Source organism: Neoarius graeffei, chromosome 22, assembly GCF_027579695.1.
Source record: "Neoarius graeffei isolate fNeoGra1 chromosome 22, fNeoGra1.pri, whole genome shotgun sequence".
In the NCBI taxonomy this organism is placed as follows: Eukaryota; Metazoa; Chordata; class Actinopteri; order Siluriformes; family Ariidae; genus Neoarius; species Neoarius graeffei.
The window spans coordinates 35,477,196-35,504,778 of NC_083590.1; the positions used below are offsets into that span (position 1 = coordinate 35,477,196).

A 27,583-nucleotide genomic window follows, 5' to 3' on the forward strand; every position below is an offset into this window, starting at 1 on the left:
ATATTCGTATTACCGACATATAACAAAGAATCCTGTCAAGTTTCATGAAATTCCTCCAAAAATTATGAGAGGAGTTGATTTCAGAAGGTCAGCACCCTTCCCGGGACGGACATCTCCACGACACAATCCCCCTTCGGGCCTTTTGTGAGGGAAGTTGATTTCAGAAAGCAAGCACACCTTGATGAAATTGCCAAAGTACAAGTCTGTTAATAATCAAGGGCATAACTCTGGGAAAATTTGCCCAAATTAAACAAAATTTCAATCTGTGTATAGCGGTCATATAACAAAGCCTTTTGCCAAGTTTGGTGAAATTCCTCCACAAATTGTGAGAGGAGTTGATTTCAGAAGAACGTACACCCTCATGAAATTGTCAAAGGACAAGTTATTTAATCAAGGGTCAAAACTCTGGGAAAATTTCCACAAACTAAATTAAATCGCAATATACGTATTACCGTCATATAACAAGGCCTTTTGCCAAGCTTCGAGAAATTCGTCCAAAAATTGTGGGAGGAGTTCATGTCAGAAGGCGAGCACACCTTCATGAAATTGCAAAAGTACGAGGTTGTTAATCAAGGGATGCAACTCTGGTGAAATGTGACCGAATTGAACAAAATAACAATATGCGCATTACCAGCATCTAACAAAGCCTTTTACCAAGTTTGGTGAAATTCCTCCAAAAATTCTAAGAGGAGTTGATTTCAGAAGGTGAGTACCCTTCCCGGGACAGATGGAAATTGCCACGACATAATCCCCCTTTCAGCCAGAATGGGATAACTATGGGCAATTTAGAGTAGCCAGTTGACCTAATCCACACATCTTTGGACTGCGGGAAGAAACCAGAGGAAACCCATGCAGGTCCAGGGAGAACATGCAAACTCCATGTAGAAAACTGCCAGTCGGCCATGAGGTTCAAAACCAGAACCTTTTTGCTGTAATGCGCTAACCACTGCACCACCATGCTAACCTATTTTTGTTTCATATGTAAGGAAAAGGCCTGCGATGACCTGCCGATTCCAGGGTGTACCCCACCTCTCACCCATAGTCAGCTGGGATAGGCTCCAGCTTGCCAGCAACCCTGTACAGGATAAGTGATTATGGATAATGGATGGATGGATGTAAGGAAAAGGAAAAAAAGCAATAAGACATGTCAAAGTCCTTCTCATGCCAGAATCTGGTCTTCCCAGGCAGTCTCCTGTCCCAGTACTAACCAACTCTTTAAGGTGTATGGATGCGGTGCCGATCTCCTTTTCGATAGCCCTCGGCTTCTCGCCTATACAGCTAGGGTTACAGTGGGGGGCGGGTCCTCTGGTAACCATGAGAGTTTGACTTCCCCACTCGCATCTGTATTGCAGCGTGCCTTGCCAGACGGTAGTAGGTACCATTTTTATGATGACCTGACCGCGAGTAGAACTCGTGATCTCCTGGTCGAGAGGCGGACACGCTAATTTATTTAATGGTCTCTGACCTGTCAACAAGACAGGTCAGAGACCATTAAATAAATTGAAGGTTGACAATGGAAAACCTATTCAGTGCTTGGAATCAGTCAGATTGGGTACACCTTGCTTGTCACGACCGATCATAGCATATTTATCCACGGGGTTCATTGAGCTGCCACATTCACGACATGGTGCGCGAAGCCTTTCCATGCGGTCCATTTGCTCCATAATTACATAATGACATCTTTTTGAACATCATGCACGAAGTGTACCGAGGAATTGATACTGAAGCTTGATGGTATTATTCAAATGTATTACATGCAAATGTAGCCAGAAAATATTTGCAAGTCCAAAACACTCACACTAGGTTGAACATCTGGTCAAACCCACTCATTACTCACTTCAACACAGCACTGACTCTGTCTCTCAGTAAAAACTTTGATGTGATGAACAGGAAGAGAATTATTCATGTTAAATCAGAACAAACTCATAAACATGATCAACCAAACCACATCGTTTCAGCTCAACAGATCATTTATTCATTCAGTTACTTACAGAGTATCAGTCAAATTTTCTCTCACAATGTGCATTTTACAACAAACTGCCTTTGGCTGCACGGGGCAAGCTGCAGGCTGCTGAACTTTTACGACGCATTTTGAGATAAACAGGCCACAGTGCCATAGTGTTCCACATATACAACTTAACAGAGAGAGGAGCCGAGTTAAAACAATTGTTTATGGGGGAAAGAATGTCTGCTTCATGAAAAAAAAAAAAAAAATCAGTGATCACGTCGCCTTGAGCATCACTCGGTGATGATGGACGCGCTCACCGAGCCCAAAGAAAACTGCTGGACATGAAGTGCACTCCACTCCACTCTACTCTACTCATTTCAGGCAGTGTACTTCTCAATAATGCAAAACAATAGCAGAACGGTCATAATAGCAATATAACATTACAAATAATAAAGCTTTTGATGACCATGCCAACATTCAGTGTATTGGGAAAAAAAAAAACAAAGTACAATCCTGATCAGCTTGCTCTTAGTATGCATACACTGTATAAAAAAAAGCGTTCAAGTCAACAAGAAACGAAGGACAGTTCGTCGTGGGATAAGGGTGGGACAGGGGAAGGTATGGAGCTTTGAAACATCATGGGAAGGTCTATGTGGCGTAGCGCTTGGTCCACTGTTTGGCTATCCTGTCGTGCTCTGCTCTGTTGGTCAGGTACTGTGTGGCGATGCTTCCCACCAAAGGGTCGGCTGTGGAGAAGAACACAAGGAAGTAGTATTAGCTTGGGTGTAGAAGCGGAAGTAAAAGTATTGTTAGATCAAATCAAATCTTCTAAAACCATCGCGGTCCACTGTAGCAGGAGCATTCATCATACATGTCAACCTATACGGAATGTCCGTATTTTATACGGATTTGATTCAATAAACGTAGTATACAAGCGTATAAATAAAGTTATACGGATTCTTTAAAAAAACTTCAATATTTATTTAGAGCTATAATCAATTCCCACGATGATAAAAGAGCGCATAACATTTACAAACATACTGTACACCACAGACAGCCAGTAAAGAGTCTTATGAAATTGCGCGTTATCTTGTGGTAGCGAGACTCCGTTCCACTTTTGATCATGCGCACACCGCATTGTGAGAATCCCGCCAACCGGGAAGTCATAGACATATAAACATAGACGCCGCCTTCTGCGTAGAATCATACGTCATCCTCGCCGCCATATTGGATGTGGCAAAGTGGAGATTCTTCAACCGTCTCTGGTATAGCGTCTAGACAGTAGCCGAGAATAAAGATGCCTCATTCATGTGCTGCGTTTAACTGTACCAACAGGTTTACCGTCCAAACGAGATCACATGGGATTACCTTTCACAGGTGAGACTGGAAAAATACTTTTCATTGTATTTGGTCATTATAACGTAATTTTACGAACAGGTTTTCCTGACTTTGTGGCTAATATGAAGTCTTGCGCGTAATAGCCGCTCGGTGAAACCTGTCTCCAAACAACGAAGTATTTCCTTCGTAACTACGCTGATAACACTTTGTGTTTTTGTCAAACATTGGAGATTTGTATTCATTCTGAAGGTTTATTGTTATTAATATTGAATAAAAAGTAACTGGGATATATCATTGTTAATTATCATTCAAATTTTAGGTAAATTATTTTAATTTGCATCTTATACGGATTTTATAAGGGAAATACGGATTTTGGAGGTCGGTTATACAGGTTTGATTGACCAAAGGTTGACATGTATGATTCATGTAATTATCATACAATAATAATAATAATAATAATAATAATAATAATAATCATCATCATCATCTTTTCTCCAGTCTTCAACTGCACAGTTCGGGTGAATCTGCATCCGCTGCAGCCTCAAGAGTCAAACAGGATGTTGTCTTCTACTGTTGTAGCCAGTCTGCCTACACTTTTTGACGACTTCTATGTTCTGAGATGCTTTTCTGCTCACCATGGTTTTAAAAAAGTGGCTATTTGAGTTACCCCAGCCTTCCTGTCATCTTGAACCAACCATCTTGGCCATTCTCCTCATCAGCGAGGTGTTTCCACCCAAAGAACCAATGCTCTCTGAATGTTTTTCTTTGTTTCGGTACCCTTCTGTTACCCTTTTTTCAACCAATAAGAAACAGGTTCTTGAACCGGTTCTGTTCAGGATTCTTTGAACCTTGGTGCCTAGCGAACCAGCCCTTATTTTCACCAGTTTTGAGCGGAACCGCTGTAATCAAGGATGCGTCGTGAACGGAGGGCGTTGCACAATTCACAACAGGAGGAAACAGTACGAGCAAGATAGCGATGTGCACTGATTACCTGCGAGCTTTGGTTCTGTTATTGCATATATTTGTTTTCAGTCCATTCCCCCCCAAGATGTATCCTTTTCCATTGCGTTCTCCATTACTGCGCCATGCTTCTTCTCCAAACTAATGACACGCCCACTGATGTTGTCATGGTTCGTGCTGGAAAAAACAGCTATATTTTGATTCCAGCTGCGAACCAAGTTTTCAGGTTCCGAATCGACTTATTTTTGGTCGAAATGCTCTGAAAATTGGTTCAAAATTTGGTGCGCGATCCAGAACAGAACCCGTTCCCTGTTAGTTGAAAAGGGTATGTGTAAACTCTAGAGACTGTTGTGTGTGAAAATCAACAACAGGAGGTCAACAGTTTCTGAAAAACTCAACCCAGCCTTTCTGGCACCAACAATCATGCTACGGTCAAAAGCACTGAAGTCACACTGATTTTCCATTCTTCTGTGTTTTATGTGACCTGTACCGACCGACATGATTTGATTCCACGCGATTGGCTGATTGGATAATTGCATGAATGTGCAAGTGTACAGGTGGAGTAAAGTGGGCAGTGAGTGGATATCGAGGATGTCCTGACTGCATTCTTTTTATAAATCACATAACGATGGTGAAAATGACTATCAACTAGTATCAAGTTTGTTGTGGTTATTATTAAGCGGTCACTGTTTTATTTGAAATGAAAAGGAGTTAATCTAAATCCGATTAATTTAAAATACGTATAATCAATGCTGATTTTAATCCAATTGTAATTTTAATAAAATCAGGAAGTGCTGTTACATTAATATACAGGGTTTCTACATCTGGCTGAGTGAAAAGTTCAGGAACAAGAGTGCTCTGAGAGCACAATATCCCTCGCTGGCAACTCAGCCATAACTCTGGTAAAATGCGACTGAACTGAACGAAATTGCAATACGCGTATTACCGACATATAACAAAGGATCCTGTCAATTTTCATGAAATTCCTCCAAAATTTGTGACAGGAGTTGATTTCAGAAGGTGAGCACCCTTTCCGGGACGGACATCGCCACGACATAATCCCCCTTCGGGCCTTTCGGCCGGCAGGGGATAATAAACATATACCAAAGAATCCTGCCAAGTTTCATGAAATTCCTCCAAAAATTGTAAGGGAAGTTGATTTCAGAAAGCAAGCACACCTTGTTGAAATTGCCAAAGTACAAGTTTGTTAATAATCAAGGGCATAACTCTGGGAAAATTTGCCCAAATTAAACAAAATTTCGGCGGCATGGTGGTGTAGTGGTTAGCGCTGTCGTCTCACAGCAAGAAGGTCCGGGTTCTAGCCCCGTGGCCGGCGAGGGCCTTTCTGTGCGGAGTTTGCATGTTCTCCCCGTGTCCGCGTGGGTTTCCTCCGGGTGCTCCGGTTTCCCCCACAGTCCAAAGACATGCAGGTTAGGTTAACTGGTGACTCTAAATGGACCGTAGGCGTGAATGCGAGTGTGAATGGTTGTCTGTGTCTATGTGTCAGCCCTGTGATGACCTGGCAACTTGTCCAGGGTGTACCCCGCCTTTCACCCGTAGTCAGCTGGGATAGGCTCCAGCTTGCCTGCGACTCTGTAGAACAGGATAAAGCGGCTAGAGATAAACAAAATTTCAATCTGTGTATAACGGTCATATAACAAAGCCTTTTGCCAAGTTTGGTGAAATTCCTCCACAAATTGTGAGAGGAGTTGATTTCAGAAGAACGTACACCCTCATGAAATTGTCAAAGTACAAGTTATTTAATCAAGGGTCAAAACTCTGGGAAAATTTTCACAAACGAAATTAAATCGCAATATACGTATTACCGTCATATAACAAGGCCTTTTGCCAAGCTTCGAGAAATTCGTCCAAAAATTGTGGGAGGAGTTGATGTCAGAAGGCGAGCGCACCTTCAGGAAATTGCGAAAGTATGAGGTTGTTAATCAAGGGCTGTAACTCTGGTGAAATGCGACCGAATTGAACAAAATAACAATATGCACATTACCAGCATCTAACAATGCCTTTTGCCAAGTTTAGCCTCGGTCACAACCGGCCGTACGTGCTTCTACGGCCGATCTATGTGCAAAAAACGCACGCAGGGTGTGCGTGTGACGTGCTGATTTTCGAGCCGTAGACTGGCCGCAGAGGTTCTTTGTCATGTCAAACAAACTCTACGGGCGCTTACATTTTTTTCAGGTTGCAAGACAAACTTACGGCCAACGTGCGTCTTTCTCCACGAACAAAAAAAAAACGCAGCGATTTGGGAAACGGCAAAAATCGCACGGCCAAAAAAATCGTACGTCCGGTTGTGACCTAGGCTTTTGGTGAAATTCCTCCAAAAATTCTAAGAGGAGTTGATGTCAGAAGGAAAACACACTCTTATGAAATTGTCAAAAGTATAATTTTGTTAATCAAGGGCTGCAACTCTGGTAAAATGTGACCACATTTAACAAAATAACAATATGCGTATCACCAACATATAACAAAGAATCCTACCAAGTTTGGTGAAATTCCTCCAAAAATTGTAAGAGGAGTTGATTTCAGAAGGTACGCACCCTTCCCGGGATGGACGGATGGATGAAAATCGTGGCGACATAATCCCCCCACTTCGGGCCTTTTGGCCAGCGGGGGATACTAAAAAGCACGAGTAAATTTTATTCTTAAAATTAAATTTGTCCTGTGATCAGAAGGGGGTCCTTGCTAAAACATTGAAAAGCATTATATGACATCTTTCAACGTTGTGCATCAACACCAAGGCTGATTGTTCATCATCAAGACCAGTTAAATTGGAGGTGTTCATCTGTTTTTGAAAAAAGAAACTCCATTCCCAATAGTGAAGAAGAGGTTAAGAGGGGCCATGGGGAAGCTCTTCATCGCAGAGGTGCATGGCTTCTTTGTTTGAGAGCTTCTGGAGTACTTTGGAGCATTGCTGTCATGAAGAGGCTGGGTAAACAAACTCCAGATTGTAGGAACCTCACGATAAATACAGTCGGATCACACTCATCACTGACCTCAGAATCAAAAGTGCTCAAATGTGTCTCCTTAGCAGCACACTATAGTGTTGTGAGGGAGTGTGTGACGGGGGAACGAAAGGCCTGTGAGGGTTAATTAACTGTCGTTTCACCCTGGCCTCTCTTTAATAAGCTGTGTCTCATTGAGCTTTTCTGCATGAATAGCACCTTCAGGGTGAACAGGCACACAGCACAGGGGGAAGGGTGGACGCTCCTATTCAACCCTGCACCGAGAGCCTCTGCCCTGTGAGGAAGGAGTGAAACAGGAACGGGGGAGCGTTTCTGCACCTTCAACATGTACGTTATTCAGATGAACATATCACTCCTTCTGCCTGAGTAGACAGCATTTGCGTGCTAAAAGGTTGTCTGATTTTTTAAAATTTTTTTATCGTCACCAGCATGGACCTTATTTTGTCCATATATGAAGGCAGCATTGCGAGTCCTTTCATCGGTCCTATGAAAGAATGAAAAACATGCAAACGACCATCTGTTCCCGCTTACACATTACAGTACAAGTTAAAGCTAGACTGCCTTTCAGATTTTTCAAGTGTAGGTCATAAAAAGAATTTTTCCCCGACGCGCAGTTATTTTTGTTTCGTGGATTGAAAGCTACTGAATTCGAATCAGACTTCCAATTTATTCGTTTTGTTTTAAACAGAACAATTAATGAATTTAGGGCCAGGTGGCCCTAAATTCTCTGCTATTTTTTCCTGCTTCGCCATGACCCAATAACCCGCACCCATAACTACGTCATCGCTTGTTTACCGCAATGCATTATGGGTGATACCTGGAGTCAGCTCCGCCGCATCGCCTTTGTTTGTTCTGTCTAACTGGTTTTAACCATGCGGCCTAAAGTGAATTACTGTGTGTCTCCACAACAAAGAGAACACTAAGCCCATGTTTACATTAGACCGTATCAGTGGATCATCAGATTAACGTTTTTAAAACGATTAGTGTGCACACAGCAACGCCAATACACGATTCGCGTGCACACAGCAACACCAATACACGGATACGCTCGGCTCCGCAGGCATCCTGCGCTCCAAATCACTCCGCCCTGAACAGCGAGTGCCCTCTGGAGGGTGCGCACTCCGGCCCTGCGCAGCTCACAGAGCGCGCGAGTGAAGTGCACGAGCTGTGATTCGGGACTGAGCCGCTGTGTGTGTGATCCCAGCGCATATCACTTACCACTTGCAAGTGGAAGGATGGCAAGCCTAAAGACAATCATAACTACACAATGGGCAGTATTTGCATCAGTATTTGCAGTATTTTCATACTTTTATACTCTTTAATGAAAGGTGATACAAGGCGGAAGTCCGCGCCGTTTTTCAGCAGTCGCGTCACATGACCAATGCCAGCGAATCAGGAAGGTGGATGTCACAGTGACGTTGTCCAATGAGACGCCAGCTAGAGCTCAGCACAGCGTATCCGCGTATCTCAATGTTTACACAGCACCGGAGCTGACACGATCTGGATTGAATACGTGGACCCTGGCGAATTCCCGTTTCCCGGCGTTTCCAGGCGGTTTAATGTAAACGGACAGTGCATCCGCGAAGAAAACGAGACAGATACGGTCTAATGTAAACTTGGCCTTAATTTGAGCTTTTATCAGCTGCCAGTCGAGAAGAAGAGAAGAAAGAAATGGATGAGTTCAATCCGCAACGAAAACCTTCGTACTGAATTGAAATAGACGAGTGTTTGTAGCTTACATTTCTCTGGTGGGAAAAAGACGTACTTAAACTGTGACCCAGCAATATTTCCACTGTCTGCGGAACGGCCTTCGGTTATCGAAGATTATAACAATCGACACGGTTCATCGTCTGAAACTAGCGATATTCTAAAGCCTGTAAAACACCGAAGCGTACTTCAGCCTTTGCCTCTTGATGTACCGAAGCACTCGGCAGCCTGTCGGACCGATAAAACTCCCAAACCACCAAGGGTTCTCTTTCGGGTATGTATAACGTTCAGTGTACCTCACTAGCGGCGTTTACTGAAGTAAATGCATTTATACTGAACATGACACGGCAGATCAGCGGGTTTCCAAAGATTTTTTTTTTTTGCAATGTTTCCTGATATCAAGTTTTATTTCACTAATCACTCATTTATCACTCAGACTGTCATTTGCCCACGAATCCCCCCGCGAGAGTGCCGCTGCTCTATGGAATCAATTTTGTGCCAAAATGTTCATACAATACTTTTGAAAAATCAAACAAAGACGACAAATCAAAATACAAAAAAAGAAAAAAAAAGTCAATTTTTTTAGACTGGCAAACAAATTATTCGTGTAATCGTGCAAAATATCAGTCTATTACTCTTCAGAAACCTTTTATTTTTGTTCCGCGTCTTTCTCAGTTTTGTTTGGCGTAATTTATTTTGGTTGCGATTCCAGCTTTCTCGTTTGCGCTCCCTGACTTTTTGCTTGCAGTTTTGGCACAAACTTCACGTGTGGGTGGGCTGTCCAGGAATGCATTCCCATTGGCTAACTTGTGTTTGACTGACAGCTACGCTCAGCCATTCCCCCGGAGGCTGCTGCGGCCATTTCCTACTCGGATTTTGTACTACTGCAACACATACAACACATTTGTCCCGCACTTACACTTTGTTGAATTAATTCAATATCATAGTCGCCACTGAAGTCCACTCGATCCTTGTTTACCGTCAATGGATCGGCCACTCGTCAAACAGTCCGCCAAAATCCGAGTAGGGAATGGCTGAGCGTAGCTGTCAGTCAAACACAAGTTACCCAATGGGAATGCATTCCTGGACAGCCCACCCACACGTGAAGTTTGTGCCAAAACTGCAAGCAAAAAGTCAGGGAGCGCAAACGAGAAAGCTGGAATCGCAACCAAAATAAATTACGTCAAACAAAACCGAGAAAGACGCGGAACAAAAATAAAAGGTTTCTGAAGAGTAATAGACTGATATTTTGCACAATTACACAAATAATTTGTTTGCCAGTCTAAAAAAATTGACTTTTTTCTTTTTTTGTATTTTGATTTGTCGTTTTTGTTTGATATTTCAAAAGTATTGTATGAACATTTTGGCACAAAATTGATTCCATACTGCTCTGCGCCAATTCCTGATATTCAGATAGATTTGTTTTCTCGCTAAAGTTTAGCTGGTGTAATATACGTCCTCAGAAATAAGACATTCTGAGATTTGATGATGTTGCTGTTGGACAGTGTCGTAGACTCGGTCTGGACTCTTACCGTCTCACCAAGCTTGAACTGGATTCCGATTTTCCTGCTGTAAACCCTCGACATGTCATCCACCTCTTTAATTTCATTGTCTTCCACGACAGAGCACGGCAAAATCGCTCCTCTCACATCACTCTCATGTAAAATTAATCTGACATCCGACATATCGCTCAACTACCGACCCCGGCTATGCCCCATAATGCACTGCGGTAAACAAGTGATGACGTAGTTATACTTGGGGGCTATTCAAGATACTACATCATGCATGATCGTGGTGGGCTTTCCCTGTTTGCGCAAGGCATTGTGGGATACAAATTTGAAACAGGAGAGAAAAATGGAGGACGTGAGTGTGCGAATGAAACGTGAAAGAGCGACTACAGTAACGGAAAGAAAGCGAGAAGAAAAGACGTTATGTTATATACGAAGGAAAGGAAACGCAGGAAATATCAAACTAATAAATATCGGCGCTCAGCGACCACCTCGGTGTGATCAGCTGTTCGTTTAGCGACAGAATGATGGAACGATCAGTGCACGCTCAAAGGTAAACCTGCGCATGCGCACACACACGGACTTCCTCTGTCTGCTCGACTGCGCAAATCAAGCGATTTCATGCACATTATTTGCTTTAATCCCCTCAAATTAAACAACTTCCCAGCCACAGAATGGCCTGTTTTTTTTTAGATATTACAGAAGTAAACATATATCACAATGACCACATTTCAGACGGAACTAAATTTCACCAATTTTATGAAATCGAAAGGCCGTCTTGCCTCGAATATTCAACGCTGTCTCAATAACAACGCTTTTTCTGAGGTCCTCAAAAATCTCCTTTGTTCGTGCCATGATACACTTCCACAAACATGTGTTGTGAAGATCAGACTTTGATAGATCCCTGTTCTTTAAATAAAACAGGGTGCCCACTCACACCTGATTGTCATCCCATTGATTGACTCTAATTTCACCTTCAAATTAACTGCTAATCCTAGAGGTTCACATACTTTTGCCACTCACAGATATGTAATATTGGATCATTTTCCTCAATAAATAAATAAATGACCAAGTATAATATTTTTGTCTCATTTGTTTAACTGGGAATTCTAAAATTCCCAGTTAATTCTAAAGGGTTCACAAACTTTCAAGCACCACTGTATATATAACTTGTACGATGTCGTAAAATACAGACACCTGGCGTTAGATTCTCCCCCCATCCAGTAAACAATGTACTTGTCGGCGATTACGGTCCCCAACCATTAGCAGAGTACCCCCACCCCCTACATTTTTTTTTTGCAACAATACGCGATTTACCGTACAAAAATGGTATTTCTGCGATCAATTCAGCGGAATTCCGTGAACCCGTGTATTTTTCACAGCCCTGTATACACCAACTATATACCAAGTTTCAAGATATTTTTTGTCACATTTTTCAAGTTGTGCTGCAGGAACCCAACCCTACCTCTTTACACTGACCTCAGCAGCCCATGGCATAAACCCACCGGACCTTTGGTCTACGTGAGCTAAAAATTAAAATTTCTCACATTTCTTAGTATCAAAATGCACATATACATTACTTAATCAACACATACACCAACTTTCAAGACCGTACCACTCATAGTTTTCAAGTTCTGCTCCGGAAACAAAACCTACCCCTAAGACTAACCTGAGAGACTAAAGGCCAATTTATGCTGACAACCCAGTCCTCGCAGATAGCGTCGCAGACAGTGTCTGCGTAGCCCCCCCACCTTCGCAGACGCTCTGCGCGCACCTCCCAAAAATTGTGACCACCGCAGAAGCCTAGCAGACAGCGTTGCAGACAAGAGGGCTCTGATTGGTCCACTCTACATCCGCTGTACACGCACTTCCGCTTCCTTACTTTCCCGGTTTGGTTTGTTTTCACGACCGGCATTTTTAAAAACACGAGTGAAGATGGAGCAGCACGAAGAGCGGTTGATTGAGGAAGTGAGGAAGTACGTACATCTATACGACTCCAGTTCTAGTCATTATAAGTAACCGGAGGATAAACACTCCACTAACCACACCCACCAACTACTCCTAGCGATTTTGCAACTTCGCGCCCCCTTGCGTTGTGGCGGTGAATAACATCGTGCACGCCTATTACTCCCCGCTCAACGATAAATTACAACTGTCTGCGAAAAGCTATCTGCGAAAGCCTTGTCGCAAGAGCATGCAGAGGCCTTAAGTCTGAAACTGTTTCCATGGAAACATGAAAAATTTAAATTTCTTAGTATGAAAAGGCACATCTACATCCCCTTGTTAACATGTATACCAAGTTTCAAACCCGTATCATGAATAGTTGTGGATATATGCTCCGGAAACGAATATTGTTCTTAGAAATGACGTCAAAATCTATTTTTCATGTAAAAATTTGAAAAATATATATTAAAAAAAAAAAATCCAAAATAGCAAAAGGTGCCAGTTCACATGTTGCTTGATACATACACTACTGTTCAAAAGTTTGGGGTCACTTTGAAATGTCCTTATTTTTGAAAGAAAAGCACTGTTCTTTTCAATGAAGATCACTTTAAACTAATCAGAAATCCACTCTATACATTGCTAATGTGCTAAATGACTATTCTAGCTGCAAATGTCTGGTTTTTGGTGCAATATCTCCATAGGTGTATAGAGGCCCATTTCCAGCAACTCTCACTCCAGTGTTCTAATGGTACAATGTGTTTGCTCATTGCCTCAGAAGGCTAATGGATGATTAGAAAACCCTTGTACAATCATGTTAGCACAGCTGAAAACAGTTGAGCTCTTTAGAGAAGCTATAAAACTGACCTTCCTTTGAGCAGATTGAGTTTCTGGAGCATCACATTTGTGGGGTCGATTAAATGCTCAAAATGGCCAGAAAAATGTCTTGACTATATTTTCTATTCATTTTACAACTTATGGTGGGAAATAAAAGTGTGACTTTTCATGGAAAACACAAAATTGTCTGGGTGACCCCAAACTTTTGAACGGTAGTGTATACAAAGTTTCATGAAGATATCGTCAGTAGTTTTAAAGACACGGCCCGGAAATGAAAACGTGACCGGACGGACGGAACCCGTTTCGATATCCGCCACCAAATTTGGTTTGGGCGAGGGATAAAAACCAATGAGATCATGCAGTAACCCTGAGATAAACTCATCATCCTGTATATTTTGTGTGAAAATCAGATCTCAGCACAGAACTAGTCCTGCTTCTTATCTGGAGGACAGGATCCATTTCTGGTGATTTGATGACGTTTATTTTTCTTTTTTAAGAGACGCTCGTGCCTGCAAGGCTGCTAGTACACAGTAGAAACAGAGCCAGAGACCACATTGCCTCATCATTTGGAGGCCAGGATGTGACGGAACATCATTTGGAGGCCAGGATGTGTTGCCTCCAGCTATAATCCATGGCGTCGGAAGTGGGCAAGCTCGCTGTTATTAATGGTATGTTTCTGCACCGTTCTCTTGCTCACATATTGATTAACATGCCAGAAGGGAAGCAGGCCCTTATTTACACAGATGGCCACAGGTTGCGCATGTAAAAGTCATTTCAAGGCGGCACTAATCCAATACACATAGATAGCAAATGGAAAAATATGGTGTGCTTTCGAAGAAATGTTTAATAATTAGAAATAGAGGCAGATTTTTTTTTGTTTCTGTATTAAATCCAAGGGCTTTGATTTAAAAAAAATAAAAAAATCCCTGACAATAAAAGCATGCCCATTAGGACTGACCAATATGACAATATATATATATTATTTCATATGTGATAAATTAAAACTGAATTACAGATGTTTTTTCTCATTTTTGAATGATAATTTATTTTGTAAACGTTACACAAAAGTAATAATAATGCAGTTTACATTATCGCACATTATTATATAATCATGCATTGTGATGTGCTATTTTGTCAGTGTCACATCACCGACTCTTGCAGAAAAATAAATAAATAAACAATTAATTGAATATCAGATACACTCACCAGCCACTTTATTCGGAACACCCATACATCCATCTGCGGTTTTATGCCGTTATACGAATCAGCCGATCGCTTGACAGCAGCACGATGCATCAAATTACACAGATACAAATCAAGAGCTTCAGTTAAAGGAGAAGTGAAGTCATTTTTAAACTCGCTTTATTTCTTAATTAACGTGTTATTCAATTACGTTTTCGGTTTTAGTAACCTTATATCGTGACTCGTATTGGCAATTAAATATTATACTTATCGGCTTGTTCGGTTTTTAGCCGTGTTAAATTTAGTTCGTTTGGTCCACGGCAGGCGTCGCTTATCCGCGCGATCTTCACGAGACTTGTGCGAGACTTCGAAACATCAGGTGTCAGCCAGGTGCCAGTGCCGCCATTTTGAAAGCTGTTTTCCAAACGAAGTATTGCACAAAAACGAGTTTAAATGATGATTACTGCCTACTTTTTTCAAACTTTCCTGATTGCTATCAAAACAAACAAAACTTCTTCTGGCTTGATTATGTCAGCATTCGAAAGAGGGTGCGCGCGTCTTTTGACAACGTTGGCAGATGTTGGTCGCTTTGATTTCCGCTGTACGTTTTACTTCCGTCCTATGATGTCTCGCACAGGTCTCAACGAATCTCGTTTACGGCCATCGCTTTGACATACGGACTGATATATTACAGAGCGTATTTCAAACACTCATAACTTGCTATAGCAGCGACAAATGCATTCCGATATTTAATCAAATAATAAGTAATAATAATAATAATAAGTTCAATTTATATAGCGCTTTTCTCAAAACCCAAGGTCGCTTTACAATTATAGGGGGGGAAAAATAAAGTCCACCAAATAGAGGTCAGGATGTCATTCCAATAGTGTAGCAGCCACAGTCCCGCCAAAAGGCGCACGAAAACAAGTTCCGCACAGCCGCCGCGACGCAACATCGCTCGGAACATCACGCCAAGCACTAAAGCACCGCTGCACAGAGCGCTGGACAACCACGATGTTAAAATGAGCAACAAGCTCACTGCAGTCCATAGCGAGGAGCACAGGTATCACCCACGGCGAACCGACGCCCAAAACTGGGTCCGGAGCTACACCACAACAGCGTACAAAACACTCAAACATCAGACTACGCAAACACACACAAAAAAATGTTCCTTCAATGTTCAAACATCAGAACGGGAAAAATTGTGATCTCAAAGTGTGGCTTTCTTTCACTGTGGCGTGGGTGCTGGTTTGAGCCAGATGGACTGGTTTGAGATATCCTGGGGTTTTCACACACAACAGTCTCTAGAGTTTACACAGACAGAACGGTGCGAAAAACAAAAAACAGTGACTGAGTGAGCGAGCGGCAGTTCTGTGGGTGGAAACAAACGCCTTGTTGATAAGAGGAAGAGCTCAGAGGAAAACGGCCAGATTGGTTCGAGCTTTTTTGCCAGGGAGGATATAGTAACTCATATAATCACTCTTTACAACCGTGGTGAACAGAAAAGCATCTCAGCATGCAACAGCAAACAGAAGAGCACACTGGGTTCCAGTCCTGCAGCCAAGAACAGGAATCTTACAATCAAGAACAAGTTCCTATTAAAGTGGCCGGTGAGTGTATACCAGGGGTTGATAGTATTCAGGGTCGGTCTGCTGTCGTTGTGCCTGCTGAATGTAGCGGTTCTTACCCCAAACTACAGCTGAACCCCTTATCAGCTTACGACAATGTTCTCATTCTCACTGAGCTATTACTACGCTCGAGACTCGGCCTTTGTGAGATTGTGATGTTTAACTCTCCTTTGTCCTGCAAATAACTTATCCACTTCATATGTAACTTTTTTTTGTGTGTGAAAGCATTGAGTGTCTGATTAAAGGAGAACTGAAGGCAATTTTTTTTATCATCAAAATTCTATTTCTCATTTTATTAAATATCGGAATGCATGTTTGATCGCTATTTTGTCGCTGCTATAGCAAGCTATGAGTGTTTGAAATATGCTCTGTAATATATCAGTCCGTATGTCAAAGCGATGGCCGTAAACAAGATTCGTTGAGAGCTGTGCGAGACATCGTAGGACGGAAGTAAAACGTACAGCGGAAATCAAACCCTGTGTCTGAAATCGCTCACTCGTTCACTACTCCCTACACCCTATATAGGGAATTACTATATAGAGGACTCTATAGTGAGCTCATTAGTAAAATGAAAAAACGCTTTCGGACACTACTGGTTGCGCTGGTATTTACGTCATTACTGTCGCACAATTAAAACGTGCCAGATCAGTCGGCTGGTGGGTTTTCAAAATAATAAATACATGCACGTGTTTTTGTGATAAATCCATATTATACTGAACGTATTTCCCACATTAATCAATACAAAGTTCCTGCATCTTTCAGTTCTTTTTAAATCAAGGCTGAATCCTTTCTTTCTTCTTCGCCGCTGCCTTTTATTAAATCAAATTTGAGACTTTTAATTTGATTCCTTTCAGCGCAACCGCAATGTAGTGAGTAGGGAGCGATTTCGGACACAGGGGTTGTCAAAAGACGCTCGCGCCCTCTTTTGAATGCTGAAGTAATCAAGAAGAAGAAGAAACCTTTATTTGTTACATGCAGACTTCAAGCACAGTGAAATTCATCCTCTGCATTTAACCCGTCTGAAGCGGTGAACACGTGTGCACACCCAGAGCAGTGGGCAGTCACACTAGAGCGCCCGGGGAGCAGTCAGGGGTTCAGCACCTTGCTCAAAGGCACTTCAGCCCAAGGCCGCCCCACGTTAACCTCACTGCATGTCTTTGGACTGTGGGGGAAACCGGAGCACCCAGAGGAAACCCACACAGACACGGGGAGAACATGCAAACTCCACACAGAAACGCCCTCGCCGGCCGCTGGGCTCAAACCCAGAACCTTCTTGCTGTGAGGCGACAGCGCTAACCACTACACCACCGTGCCGCCAAGCCGGAAGTTTTGTTTGTTTTGATAGCAATCAGGAAAGTTTGAAAAAAGTCAGCAGTAATCGTCATTTAAACTCGTTTTTGTGCAATACTTCGTTTGGAAAACAGTTTTCAAAATGGCGGCACTGACACCTGGCTGACACTTGACGTTTTGAAGTCTCGCACAAGTCTCGTGAAGATCGCGCGGATAAGCGACGCCTGCCGTGGACCAAACGAACTAAATTCAACACGGCTAAAAACCGAATAGACTGATAAGTATAATATTTAATTGCCAATACGAGTCACGATATAAGGTTACTAAAACCGAAAACGTAATTGAATAACACGTTAATTAAGAAATAAAGCAAGTTTATAAACGACTTCACTTCACTTCTCCTTTAATCTTGCTTGGAAAGAATGTAGATTTTGGTCTAAAATGCAGAACATTCTATCAATCAGAGCTTGTTGTCGAACAAAGTGATCAGGTTCAGGTCATAATACAGATGAAAGGTATATCAGACGAGCAGAGCGGCAGCGCTGGGTATCTTGAATCCTTTACTAAAAGCACCAGTGGTGTGAAATCAGACCGAATACAGGATCGCAGTCAGTTACAGCGGGAGTAACAGTTCAGTGCTTTCTCTCTGGTTTATAATGAAGATTTTTGGGTTTAAAAAAAAAAAAAATGTATGATGCGCTGAAACATTTTGCTCACATAACTAAACAAATCACAGGGACAATCAGGATAATGTGAACATCTTGAGGGGGTTGTGTGTCGTACCAGGGTTGCAGTCTGTGAGGAGAGAGCAGATGGACAGCAGAACCTTCGAGATGGTGAGCGCTGGGCTCCAGTTGTCCTTCAGGATGTCCAGGCAGATCACTCCCTGACTGTTAATGTTGCAGTGGTAGATTCTGGTACGAAACGTCACCTGGGAGAAGACCAGCAAGGAGAAAATGAGTACAAACCAGTTCAGAGAAAGAGAGAGACGGGTAAAGAAAAAGAGACACGAGTACAGACAGAGAGAAAGGCAGGGTGGGGGAAAGAGACAGATAAATGGAATGACACAAAAACATGGGTAAAGAGAGAGGCAAAAGGAAACAGACTAGATAGATAGATAGATAGATAGATAGATAGATAGATAGATAGATAGATAGACAGACAGACAGACAGACCGACCTTCAACAGGAAAATCTCACACACACAGCATCCGGAGGAGTAACATATCCCGCCTTTCAGAGTTTTCAAGTGTAGGTCATAAAAAGAATTTTCCCGACACCCAGTTATTTTTGTTCAGCGGACCGAAAGCTACCGAATTCGAATCACAGACGTCCAATTTTATTCGTTTTTTTAAAACAGAACAATTAATGAATTTATCTCCACGTGGCCCGAAATTCTCTGCTATTTTTTCCTGCTTCACCATGACGCAATACAAGATACTACATCATGCATGACGTGGTGGGCTTTCCCTGTTCGCGCAAGGCATTGTGGGATACAAATTTGAAACAGGAGAGAAAAATGGAGGACGTGAGCGTGCGAATGAAACGTGAAAGACCGACTACAGTAATGGAAAGAAAGCGAGAAGAAAAGACGTTATGTTATATACGAAGGAAAGGAAACACAGGAAATATCAAACTAATAAATATCGGTGCTCAGCGACCACCTCGGTGTCTCCCATAACCCGGTACAGAAAGTATGAACCGGAATGGGATGGTACGTTACAATAACGTTACGTTTTTTAAATATTCAGGGGTTTCATGCTTAACATCTTGTACTCACACGTATCACTGTCATGTATTCTTTGACTATATCCCGTCACATTGTATTAACATTATATTCACGATATTCTCATTCAAAAGCCCGGAACTCCAATTACCTGATATATTTTAACCCTTTGATGCAAAACATGGGTCAAAAGTGACCCGGCTGAGTTTTTATCTTCTATATCTTTGCAATAAATTAATTCCATCATTCAGTATTCAAGGTATTCCTCAATTAACTTGTTTTTGATCATCATACATCCTTATTTTATTTTTTCCTTTCTTACTTTTTGAATAAAACCCCTTTTTGTATCACTACCCTTCTAATGCACAACATGGGTCAAAAACGACCTGCATTCATTTTCCAGGTTATTTCATGTATGGCTGAGTGTTTCTATGATATACTTTTGAAATAAATTCATTTTGTCATTTACTTTTCCAAATATGCAGTAAATATCTTGTTTTTGTTTCGCACAAATCATCATTTTTATTTTTCCTTTCTTAAGTTATGAACAAGCACAGCTTTTGTAATTCTACATCAAGTTTACACACATGGGTCAGAACCGACCCGCATGCATTTACTACAGCGTTTGGTGGGAACTGTGAATTGTGCTTGTGTCGGACATTTCGCAGCTCAGCACACACAGCGCCCTTTGCCCATCTCATACATGCAAGTAATGTTTTTCAGTTGTTCTAACATCACCTTAGAAAAAAATGGATTATGTTTAGGTTCCCTTGAGAGTGAGTAGATTACTTGTCAGAAAGTTACAAGTAATTACTATTAGCTACCGAGCTGTTGACGTATTCTACTTTAGTTAGCTAATTTTATTGTAGTTGGCTTAGCTAACTACATAGTTAATAAATAAATAACTGGCCCCATTCACTGCTAAAGTAATTACTTGAAACAAATTATTATTATAGTATTGAGACATTTAATTTTAAATCACACTTGGATGACCCATGTGTAGTAATATAAAAAGTATTTTTGTTCATAAAGTAGGAAAGAAAAAATTAAATTAATGATTTGTGGTAATTAAAAACAAGATATCTAAAGAATACTTGGAATATTCAATCATAAAATAAATTGATTTCAAAAGATAGAGCAAAGAAAAACTCAGTCAGCATGAAATAACCTGGAAAATGAATGCGGGTCATTTTTGACCCATGTTGTGCATTAGAAGGGGTGTGCATATGTTTTGCATCAAAGGGTTAAGAATATATTTGTCTCTTTTGAAGCAGAAGACTCTGTTCTTACACAGTAAAAAGAAAACAGGACTTGAAACAGATGTGAGACACGTTTGCAGCGGAGCTTCACATGTGGTTGAAATGTGGGTCCATCAAAAAGTGTCCTCTCCAGAAAACCGCAAGGATTATGGTCACCACGTCAGCTGTTATTACATTAGTAATTAACAATACATCGCTGCACAGGACATGAAAATTTGTACTTGACATACGTCACATCCATTTCAACAATCCTTCACTTTGTATCCCTTCGTCTTGTGGATGATAAGGAAGGTCTTTTTCGGCAGCAGAGAAACACAAAAATCTGAGGTTTGTTTTTCGTGAACACTGATTGTGAAACAGCCCAAAATATAAAATTTCACACATTTCTTGGTCTCAGCATATTTCCATACATGTTATTTTTCTCATGCGAATGTGTTTATTATTGTTCGAAAAACATCAGAAAAAGTGAAAATGAGGGGAAACCTCTTGTACGTGCAGTGTGATTAAGGGAAAGTCCGAGTGTTCTGGTTGGCTGAGTGACATCAGACCCGTCAGAACGTTTTCAGTTCTGTTCTGCGAGAGCACAAAAACGCAACGAGGACAGACTGATCGGCCCTGTGTTCAGAGATTAAAAAAAAAGCGAAAGAAAGAACTGTCAGAACTCAACAGTGTGTAGATTCAGAGTCTGCTCAAACATCACTGCTGTAACTAGTTATTTATTTGAGCAACAAGAAATAATCATAATTCTATCTTATTAGAATTATGCCTTATTTCCCCAGAAGAACCGCCTCCTTCCATTCTGCCATCAACTGATCGTGTTAAATAACGCTGCTGAGAAATCACTGAACTTGATTTTATACAGTCTATGGATGTGACGTGACCCTAGCGATTACTGATAGACTGTCTCAGTGTCACCTGTGAAAAAACCATCACGTTTTAGAAAAGAAAAGAAAAAACATCCACTTTCAAAGCTGCTTCATAGTAACGAGTAACGAGGAGCTTGATAGAAATGTAGTGGAGTGAAAAGTACGATATTTGCCTTTCAAATGTAGTGAAGTTAAAGTTGTAAGTTGCCAAAAAAAACCTCAAGTAAAGTACAGATACTCAAAAAGTGTACTTAAGTACAGTACTCAAGCAAACGTACTTCGTTACTGTCCACGTCTGTGTGAGACACATTTGCAGCGGAGCTTCGTATGTGGTTGAAAATCTAATCATGGCTCAGCTTTCCTCCAAATTTCATCAAAATCCGTTCACTACTTTTTGAGTTACATTGAGAACAGACAAGCAGAAAAACAGACAGATGCGAAAACGTAACTTCCTCCAACAAAGTTGGCGGAGGTAAAGATGAGTGCGGCTCACGATGGATGGATGGATGTGTGTTGTGCGAGTTGGTCTGAGCTGTGAAACAGAGTTTGATGGCAGTTGGATGAATCCTGATGGAGCGGCAGAGCTTGGCGTCTGATAGTCAGACGCCAAAGCAAGACAACGATGAGTGCGAGTCATAGCTGATTTCATGTCTATGTTTGGTGAGTTGTCCTGAGGTGGCGGCACGGTGGTGTAGTGATTAGCACTGTTGCCTCACAACAAGAAGGTTCTGGGTTTGAGCTCCGTGGTTGATGGGGGCCTTTCTGTGCGGAGTTTGCATGTTCTCCCCGTGTCCGCGTGGGTTTCCTCCAGGTGCTCCGGTTTCCCCCACAGTCCAAAGACATGCAGGTTAGGTTAACTGGTGGCGCTACGGTAAATTGACCGTAGGTGTGAATGTGAGTGTGAATGGTTGTGTGTCTCTGTGTGTCAGCCTTGGCAACTTGTCCAGGGTGTACCCCGCCTCTCACCCATAGTCAGCTGGGATAGGCTCCAGCCAGGCTTGTACTGTAGTACTCGAGTCCGACTCGCACCCTAATTTTAAAGGTGTCATTGCATCGTTTTTTCATTAATTGTGCGGTGGTCTCTAGTATGAATGAATGCCCTGTGAGCCGGTTTTGGTGAAAAAAATGCTGTGGTGCTCCTGTTTCAGGCTGTTCTAGTTTGGTGGAAGAGTGGGTGGCGGAAGAACGACAGGATTTCAGCTCTTACTCATTAATATTCATGACATGTAAATATATCGCTTCTGATTGGCTAACAGCACTGAGACGCTCCCTCCAGTGGGTTATGGGTGAGGCCTCGACTACTAATTTTCGAAGTGACGCAAGTTCGTAGGGCTTTTTCTGATTCGCTCATTTTTCCGTCTATTTTCTTTCATAGGCTGATACAGGGAATGGGGTAGAAGAACATTTTCACGTGCAGCATGCATATGCAACTCGGAGTGAACTATGGTATTTCAAAAAGAGCCAGTATTAAATGGTTTGTCATGGAATGACACCTTTAAGGACTTGTGACTCGACTTGGACTTGAGCACTGATGACTCGGATTCGTGCATTAACTGCATTCGGACTCGTAAATTGGAGACGAGGACTCGGATTTTTTCTTTATTTTTTGTAACATGCCATAATAATTTGGCATAAGATATTTATATCTACATTAATTTTTATACTAATTTTGTGCAAGTGTGTCACACCTGTGCGCCTTGGCATGTGCATCAGATAGACTCGCAGACAGTGCGCACACCAAGCAGACTCTCGCGCGCGCCGTAAACGACTCGCACCTGCACAGGATTAAGGCGCAATCAGCACGCCGATATAAAAACTATGAAATCTCACTTACTTTGCGAAGTATTGAGTTGCGTTGCTGATACATTACCGAGCCTTATTTCCTTGTTTGATTTCCTGTTTCTCGTCTTTGATTCTGCCGAGTCTATGATAGCCTGTTTGTGCGTCGCTTGACCTATTGCCTGTTTCACCGTTTTATGATTTTGCCTGCCGTTCTGGATTGTTTACCGTCTTCACTTGTATTAATAAACACACCTTCTGCACTTACATCCGTCTCCCAACCATCTCTGACAGGATACTTCACACCTCACTGATAAAGAGAAGCACATTCACCTGTTCAGGAACAAACGAATGTTAATGGTGCTGAAACAGCCACCGTCACATGGTGCGGATGGAGTCTTGTTCTTGGACTCGACTCGAAATTTTTTTTTAAATGACTTGGATTTGAACCCTGGGGACTCGAGACTGGACTCGGACTTGAGGTTTAGTGACTCGATTACAGCACTAACTCCAGCTTGCCCGTACACTGCAAAAAATAAAAATCTTAGGGAGTTTATTTGTCTATTTTCAAGACAAAACATCTAGCCACCCTTATTATAAGACATAATTGCCCAACAAGAAAAAACTCATTTAGCTAGAAAGGCTAGTTTTTAGACAGTCCATCTTGAAAATCTTGTATAGACAAAATGTCTTGAAAAAGTCTTATTTGGAGCACCTTTGAAAATAAAACAAGGTTTTTTTAAAACAATTAAGTACATTTTGGACATTTGTCAAATGCGGTTCATCTTGTTTCAAGAAAAAAAAAACAAAGTATGCTTGTTTTGGGAATAAATGAACTTTACTGAAATCTTTGAATCTTTCATTACAATTCAACTCCACCTTACAGATCCTAAGTTAACTGCGACTGTTTTCTCAGTCATTCAGAGTGAGCTCCTTCTAGATGCTGTACAGACTCTAGACCAGACAAGTGCCTTCAAAAAGGCTATGAGTGAGTGGAGGGCGTTTTAGTGAGGGCTTTTTGGAATGCTGTGAGTTAAGTTCAGTGTTTTTTTTTTTTTTTTGTGCCTGATCTTGTAAACCCCTCGTACACATGAATAGTCAGTGCCCCCAAAATGCACTGTTGCTTTGGCGTTGTGTAAGCACTGTAAGTCAAAATGCGTAGACTTTTTTTTTTTTTTGGTGCCTGAGGTCCTGGGGAAGTGGAATCTTAAGAGATGTTTGAATGTTTGAATGTTGAAATGGGGAAAAAAATAAACTTGTTGCAATGCTACACATGTCGTCAACTTGATTCGAGATAGTCTCTGGTCTCATATCTCGAGTATTTTACTAATTACAGGTCACAAAAGGAGAATCTTTTAAGCTAGCAATGCTTAGTTGTAGAATTTAACAATCCTAATATTAGTCTATTTATCTTAAATTCAGTTTTTACTGCTCAGACTTTGTCATGAATTTAAGTGAAATACCCTTAAAATGAAATAAATAAAAATGACTTGAATGGCTAAATGTAAGAAGTACGATCTTGTTATAAGAACTATTTTGATTATTTTGAGTTAATCAGATCTCGCATAATAAGTTCCCCAATCTTATTTTGGAATTATTTCGTCTAAAAACAGGTTAGATTTTTCATCTTACTTTAAGAAATCTTACCAAGTCAAATTTGACTCGTTCCATTGGCAGATTTTTTTCACCTGATTCAAGCAAATATGCTTTGTTTTAATCTTTTATTTCTTATTTTTGAAAGGCCATTTTTTGCAGTGTAACCCTGCAGAGGATAAGCGGTTATGGATAATGGATCGAGTTGTCCTGAGGTGTCATATCCTGATTGTTGGCTCTCTGATGAAACGTGACGGATCAGAAAGACTTTAATTGTGAAACTGTGTATAGCGGTGCTTGAAAGTTTGTGAACCCTTTTGAATTTTTTCTCCTCGTCTGTCCTGTTTGTGAACAGTGTGCTTGTATACAGCTTTTGGAAAGACGCACTCGCTGTCTCGTTTTTCTGTCTTTTTTTTTTGCCACAGAGAAACATAATGGTGCTTGAAAGTTTGTGAACCCTTTCGAATTTTCTATATTTCTGCATAAATGTGAGTTAAACATCATTTTATTTTCACAAATGTCCTAAAAGTAGATGAAAAGATCCCAGTTCAACAAAAGAGACAAAAATACTTTTCTGTACTCGGTCATTTATTCATTATTTATTGAGGACAATAATCCAGTAGAGATCCCATTTTCCTCCATTCTGATGTTTGATGTGAACGTTAGCTCAAGCCCTTGAGCCGTATGTGTCTGAGTTCATGCGCTCCCCTGCTGCTGCGTGGCTGGCTGATTGGAGAACTGTATGAATAAGCAGGTGTTCCTACTGAAGTCATACAGAGTTTCTAGCGGGTTACGTCACACTGTGGATGGAGTAATAATAAAATTGAGGTGATGGCAGAGGAAGCGGCTCTGACTGAGATGACTGAGAGCAGGAGCTACAGCGTACTTTCATAATACTGGGGTCGTGACCAAGGCTGGAGTGTGGGAAGCATGACAGACCTTCACATCACACTGTGTGATTCAGAGCTGCAGCTGGAAACGAGGCACTGAAATAACTCTGGTTTTACTTCGGACTGGAACGAAGGAGACGCACTAACAGTGTTTCTGCTCTGTTCTACTGCGGTGAACAAGTCACGATAAAAGCTCGGGGGTGTTGTGCTGATCTGAGGTCAGGCAAAGAGAGCAGAGCATGTTGAGTACGAGAGAGAGAGACAGATAAAGGGAAGGAGAGAGAAAGAGCGGGCAGAGCAAAATAAAGGAGAGAGAGGAGAGCGAGAGAGAATAATAAACAGAAGCAGAGAAAGAGAAGAATGAGAGAGGAGAGAGAGCAAGAAAGAGAAGAAACAGAGACGAGAGAAATAAAGAGGAGAGAGTGAAGGAGAGAAGGAAGAGGAGCGAGAGAGAGATAAAGAAGAGGAGAAAGAGATAAAGAAGAAGCAAGAGAGAGACAGAGGAGAGAGGCGAGAGAAAGAGTGAGACAGAGAGAGATAAAGAAGAGGAGCGAGAGAGGTAAAGAGGAGAGAGAAAAACAAAGAAAAGGAGAAAGAGATAAAGAGGAAGAAGCAAGACAGAGACAGAGCGAGAGAGGAGAAAGAGAGTGAGACAGAGAGAGGGGAGAGAGAAAGAGTGAGACAGAGAGAGAGAGATAAAGAGGAGAGAGAAAAACAAAGAAAAGGAGAAAGAGATAAGGAAGAAGAAGCAAGAGAGAGACAGAGAGAGGCGAGAGAGTGAGACAGAGAGAGATAAAGAAGAGGAGAGAGAAAAACAAAGAAAAGGAGAAAGCGATAAAGAGGAAGAAGCAAGACAGACAGAGCGAGAGAGGAGAGTGAGACAGAGAGAGATATAAAAAAGGAGAGAGACAGAGAGAGAGGAGAGAGAGTGAGACAGAGAGAGAGAGATAAAGAAGAGCGAGAGAGAAAAATAAAGAAAAGCAGAAAGATATAAGAAGAAGAAGCAAGACAGAGACAGAGACAAAGAGCGAGAGAGGAGAGAGTGAGACAGAGAGAGAGAGATAAAAAAGAGGAGAGTGAGAGAGATAAAGAAGAGGAGAGAGAGAGTGAGAGAGATAAAGAAGAGGAGAGAGAAAGTGGAGTTAAGGTTGAGGTTGTTGCTCAGCAGCTGAACAGTGGCTTCAGTTTCAGGGCTGTAAAATCAGTTGCGAGTCGCGACCCTGCACCCTTGCTGTCTGTGCGCTGTACACTTCAGACAGCACTCAGACTGTTGGCGGCTCTTTATGGGGGAAACATCGCACCACAGCAACAGTCACACCAGTGTAAAGAAACAGTCAGGAGTCTCTAATTATATTTTTATATTTTATATTTTTAGATTTTATAAGTTAGATGGGTTGTGTTGGTGGACAGCAATCTTCAAGTTGTGCCACAGATTCTCAGTTGGATTGAGGTCTGGGCTTTGACTCGGCCATTCCAAGACATTTAAATGTTTCCCTTTAAACCACTCCAGTGTAGCTTTAGCAGTATGTTTAGGGTCATTGTCCTGCTGGAGCGTGAACCTTCGTCCCAGTCTCAAACCTCTGGCCGACTCAAACAGGTTTTCCTCCAGAATTGCCCTGTATTTAGTGCCATCCATCTTTCCTTCAGTCCTGACCAGCTTTCCTGTCCCTGCAGATGAAAAACATCCCCACAGCATGATGCTGCCACCACCATGCTTCACTGTAGGAATGGTGTTCTCAGGGTGTTGGGTTTGTGCCACACATGGCATTTCCCATGATGGCCAAAAAGTTAAATTTTAGTCTCATTTGACCAGAGAATCTTCTTCCATGTGTTTGGGGAGTCTGCCACATGCTGTTGGGCAAACTCCAAAGGTGTTTTCTTAAGCAATTACTTTTTTCTGGCCACTCTTCCATAAAGCCCCGCCCACTCTGTGGAGTGTCCGGCTTAAAGTGGTCCTATGGACAGATACTCCCATCTCCGCTGTGGATCTTTGCAGCTCCTTCAGTGTTCTCTTTGGTGTTTTTGTTGCATCTCTGATTAATGCCCTCCTTGCCCGGTCTGAGTGTTTTGGTGGGCAGGGCCTTCTCTTGTCAGGTTTGTAGTGGTGCCATATTCTTTCCATTTTGCTATAATGGATTTAATGGCGCTCCC

At 41.8% G+C, this 27,583-nt stretch overlaps 1 protein-coding gene across 1 annotated transcript in view; it reads right to left on the reverse strand.

The window, feature by feature from the left end:
• Window positions 1–1,952: 1,952 nt before the first annotated feature.
• The window catches only part of LOC132870859 (ubiquitin-conjugating enzyme E2 E2-like), a 172,271-nt gene continuing 146,640 nt past the window's right edge, over window positions 1,953–27,583 (reverse strand). The window contains exons 5-6 of the mRNA XM_060904771.1: window positions 18,104–18,251; window positions 1,953–2,694 (exon numbers count right to left, since the gene is read on the reverse strand). Coding sequence (XP_060760754.1) covers window positions 2,597–2,694; window positions 18,104–18,251 — 246 coding nt within the window. The 3' untranslated portion in view covers window positions 1,953–2,596. The remainder of the gene's footprint in view (window positions 2,695–18,103; window positions 18,252–27,583) is intronic.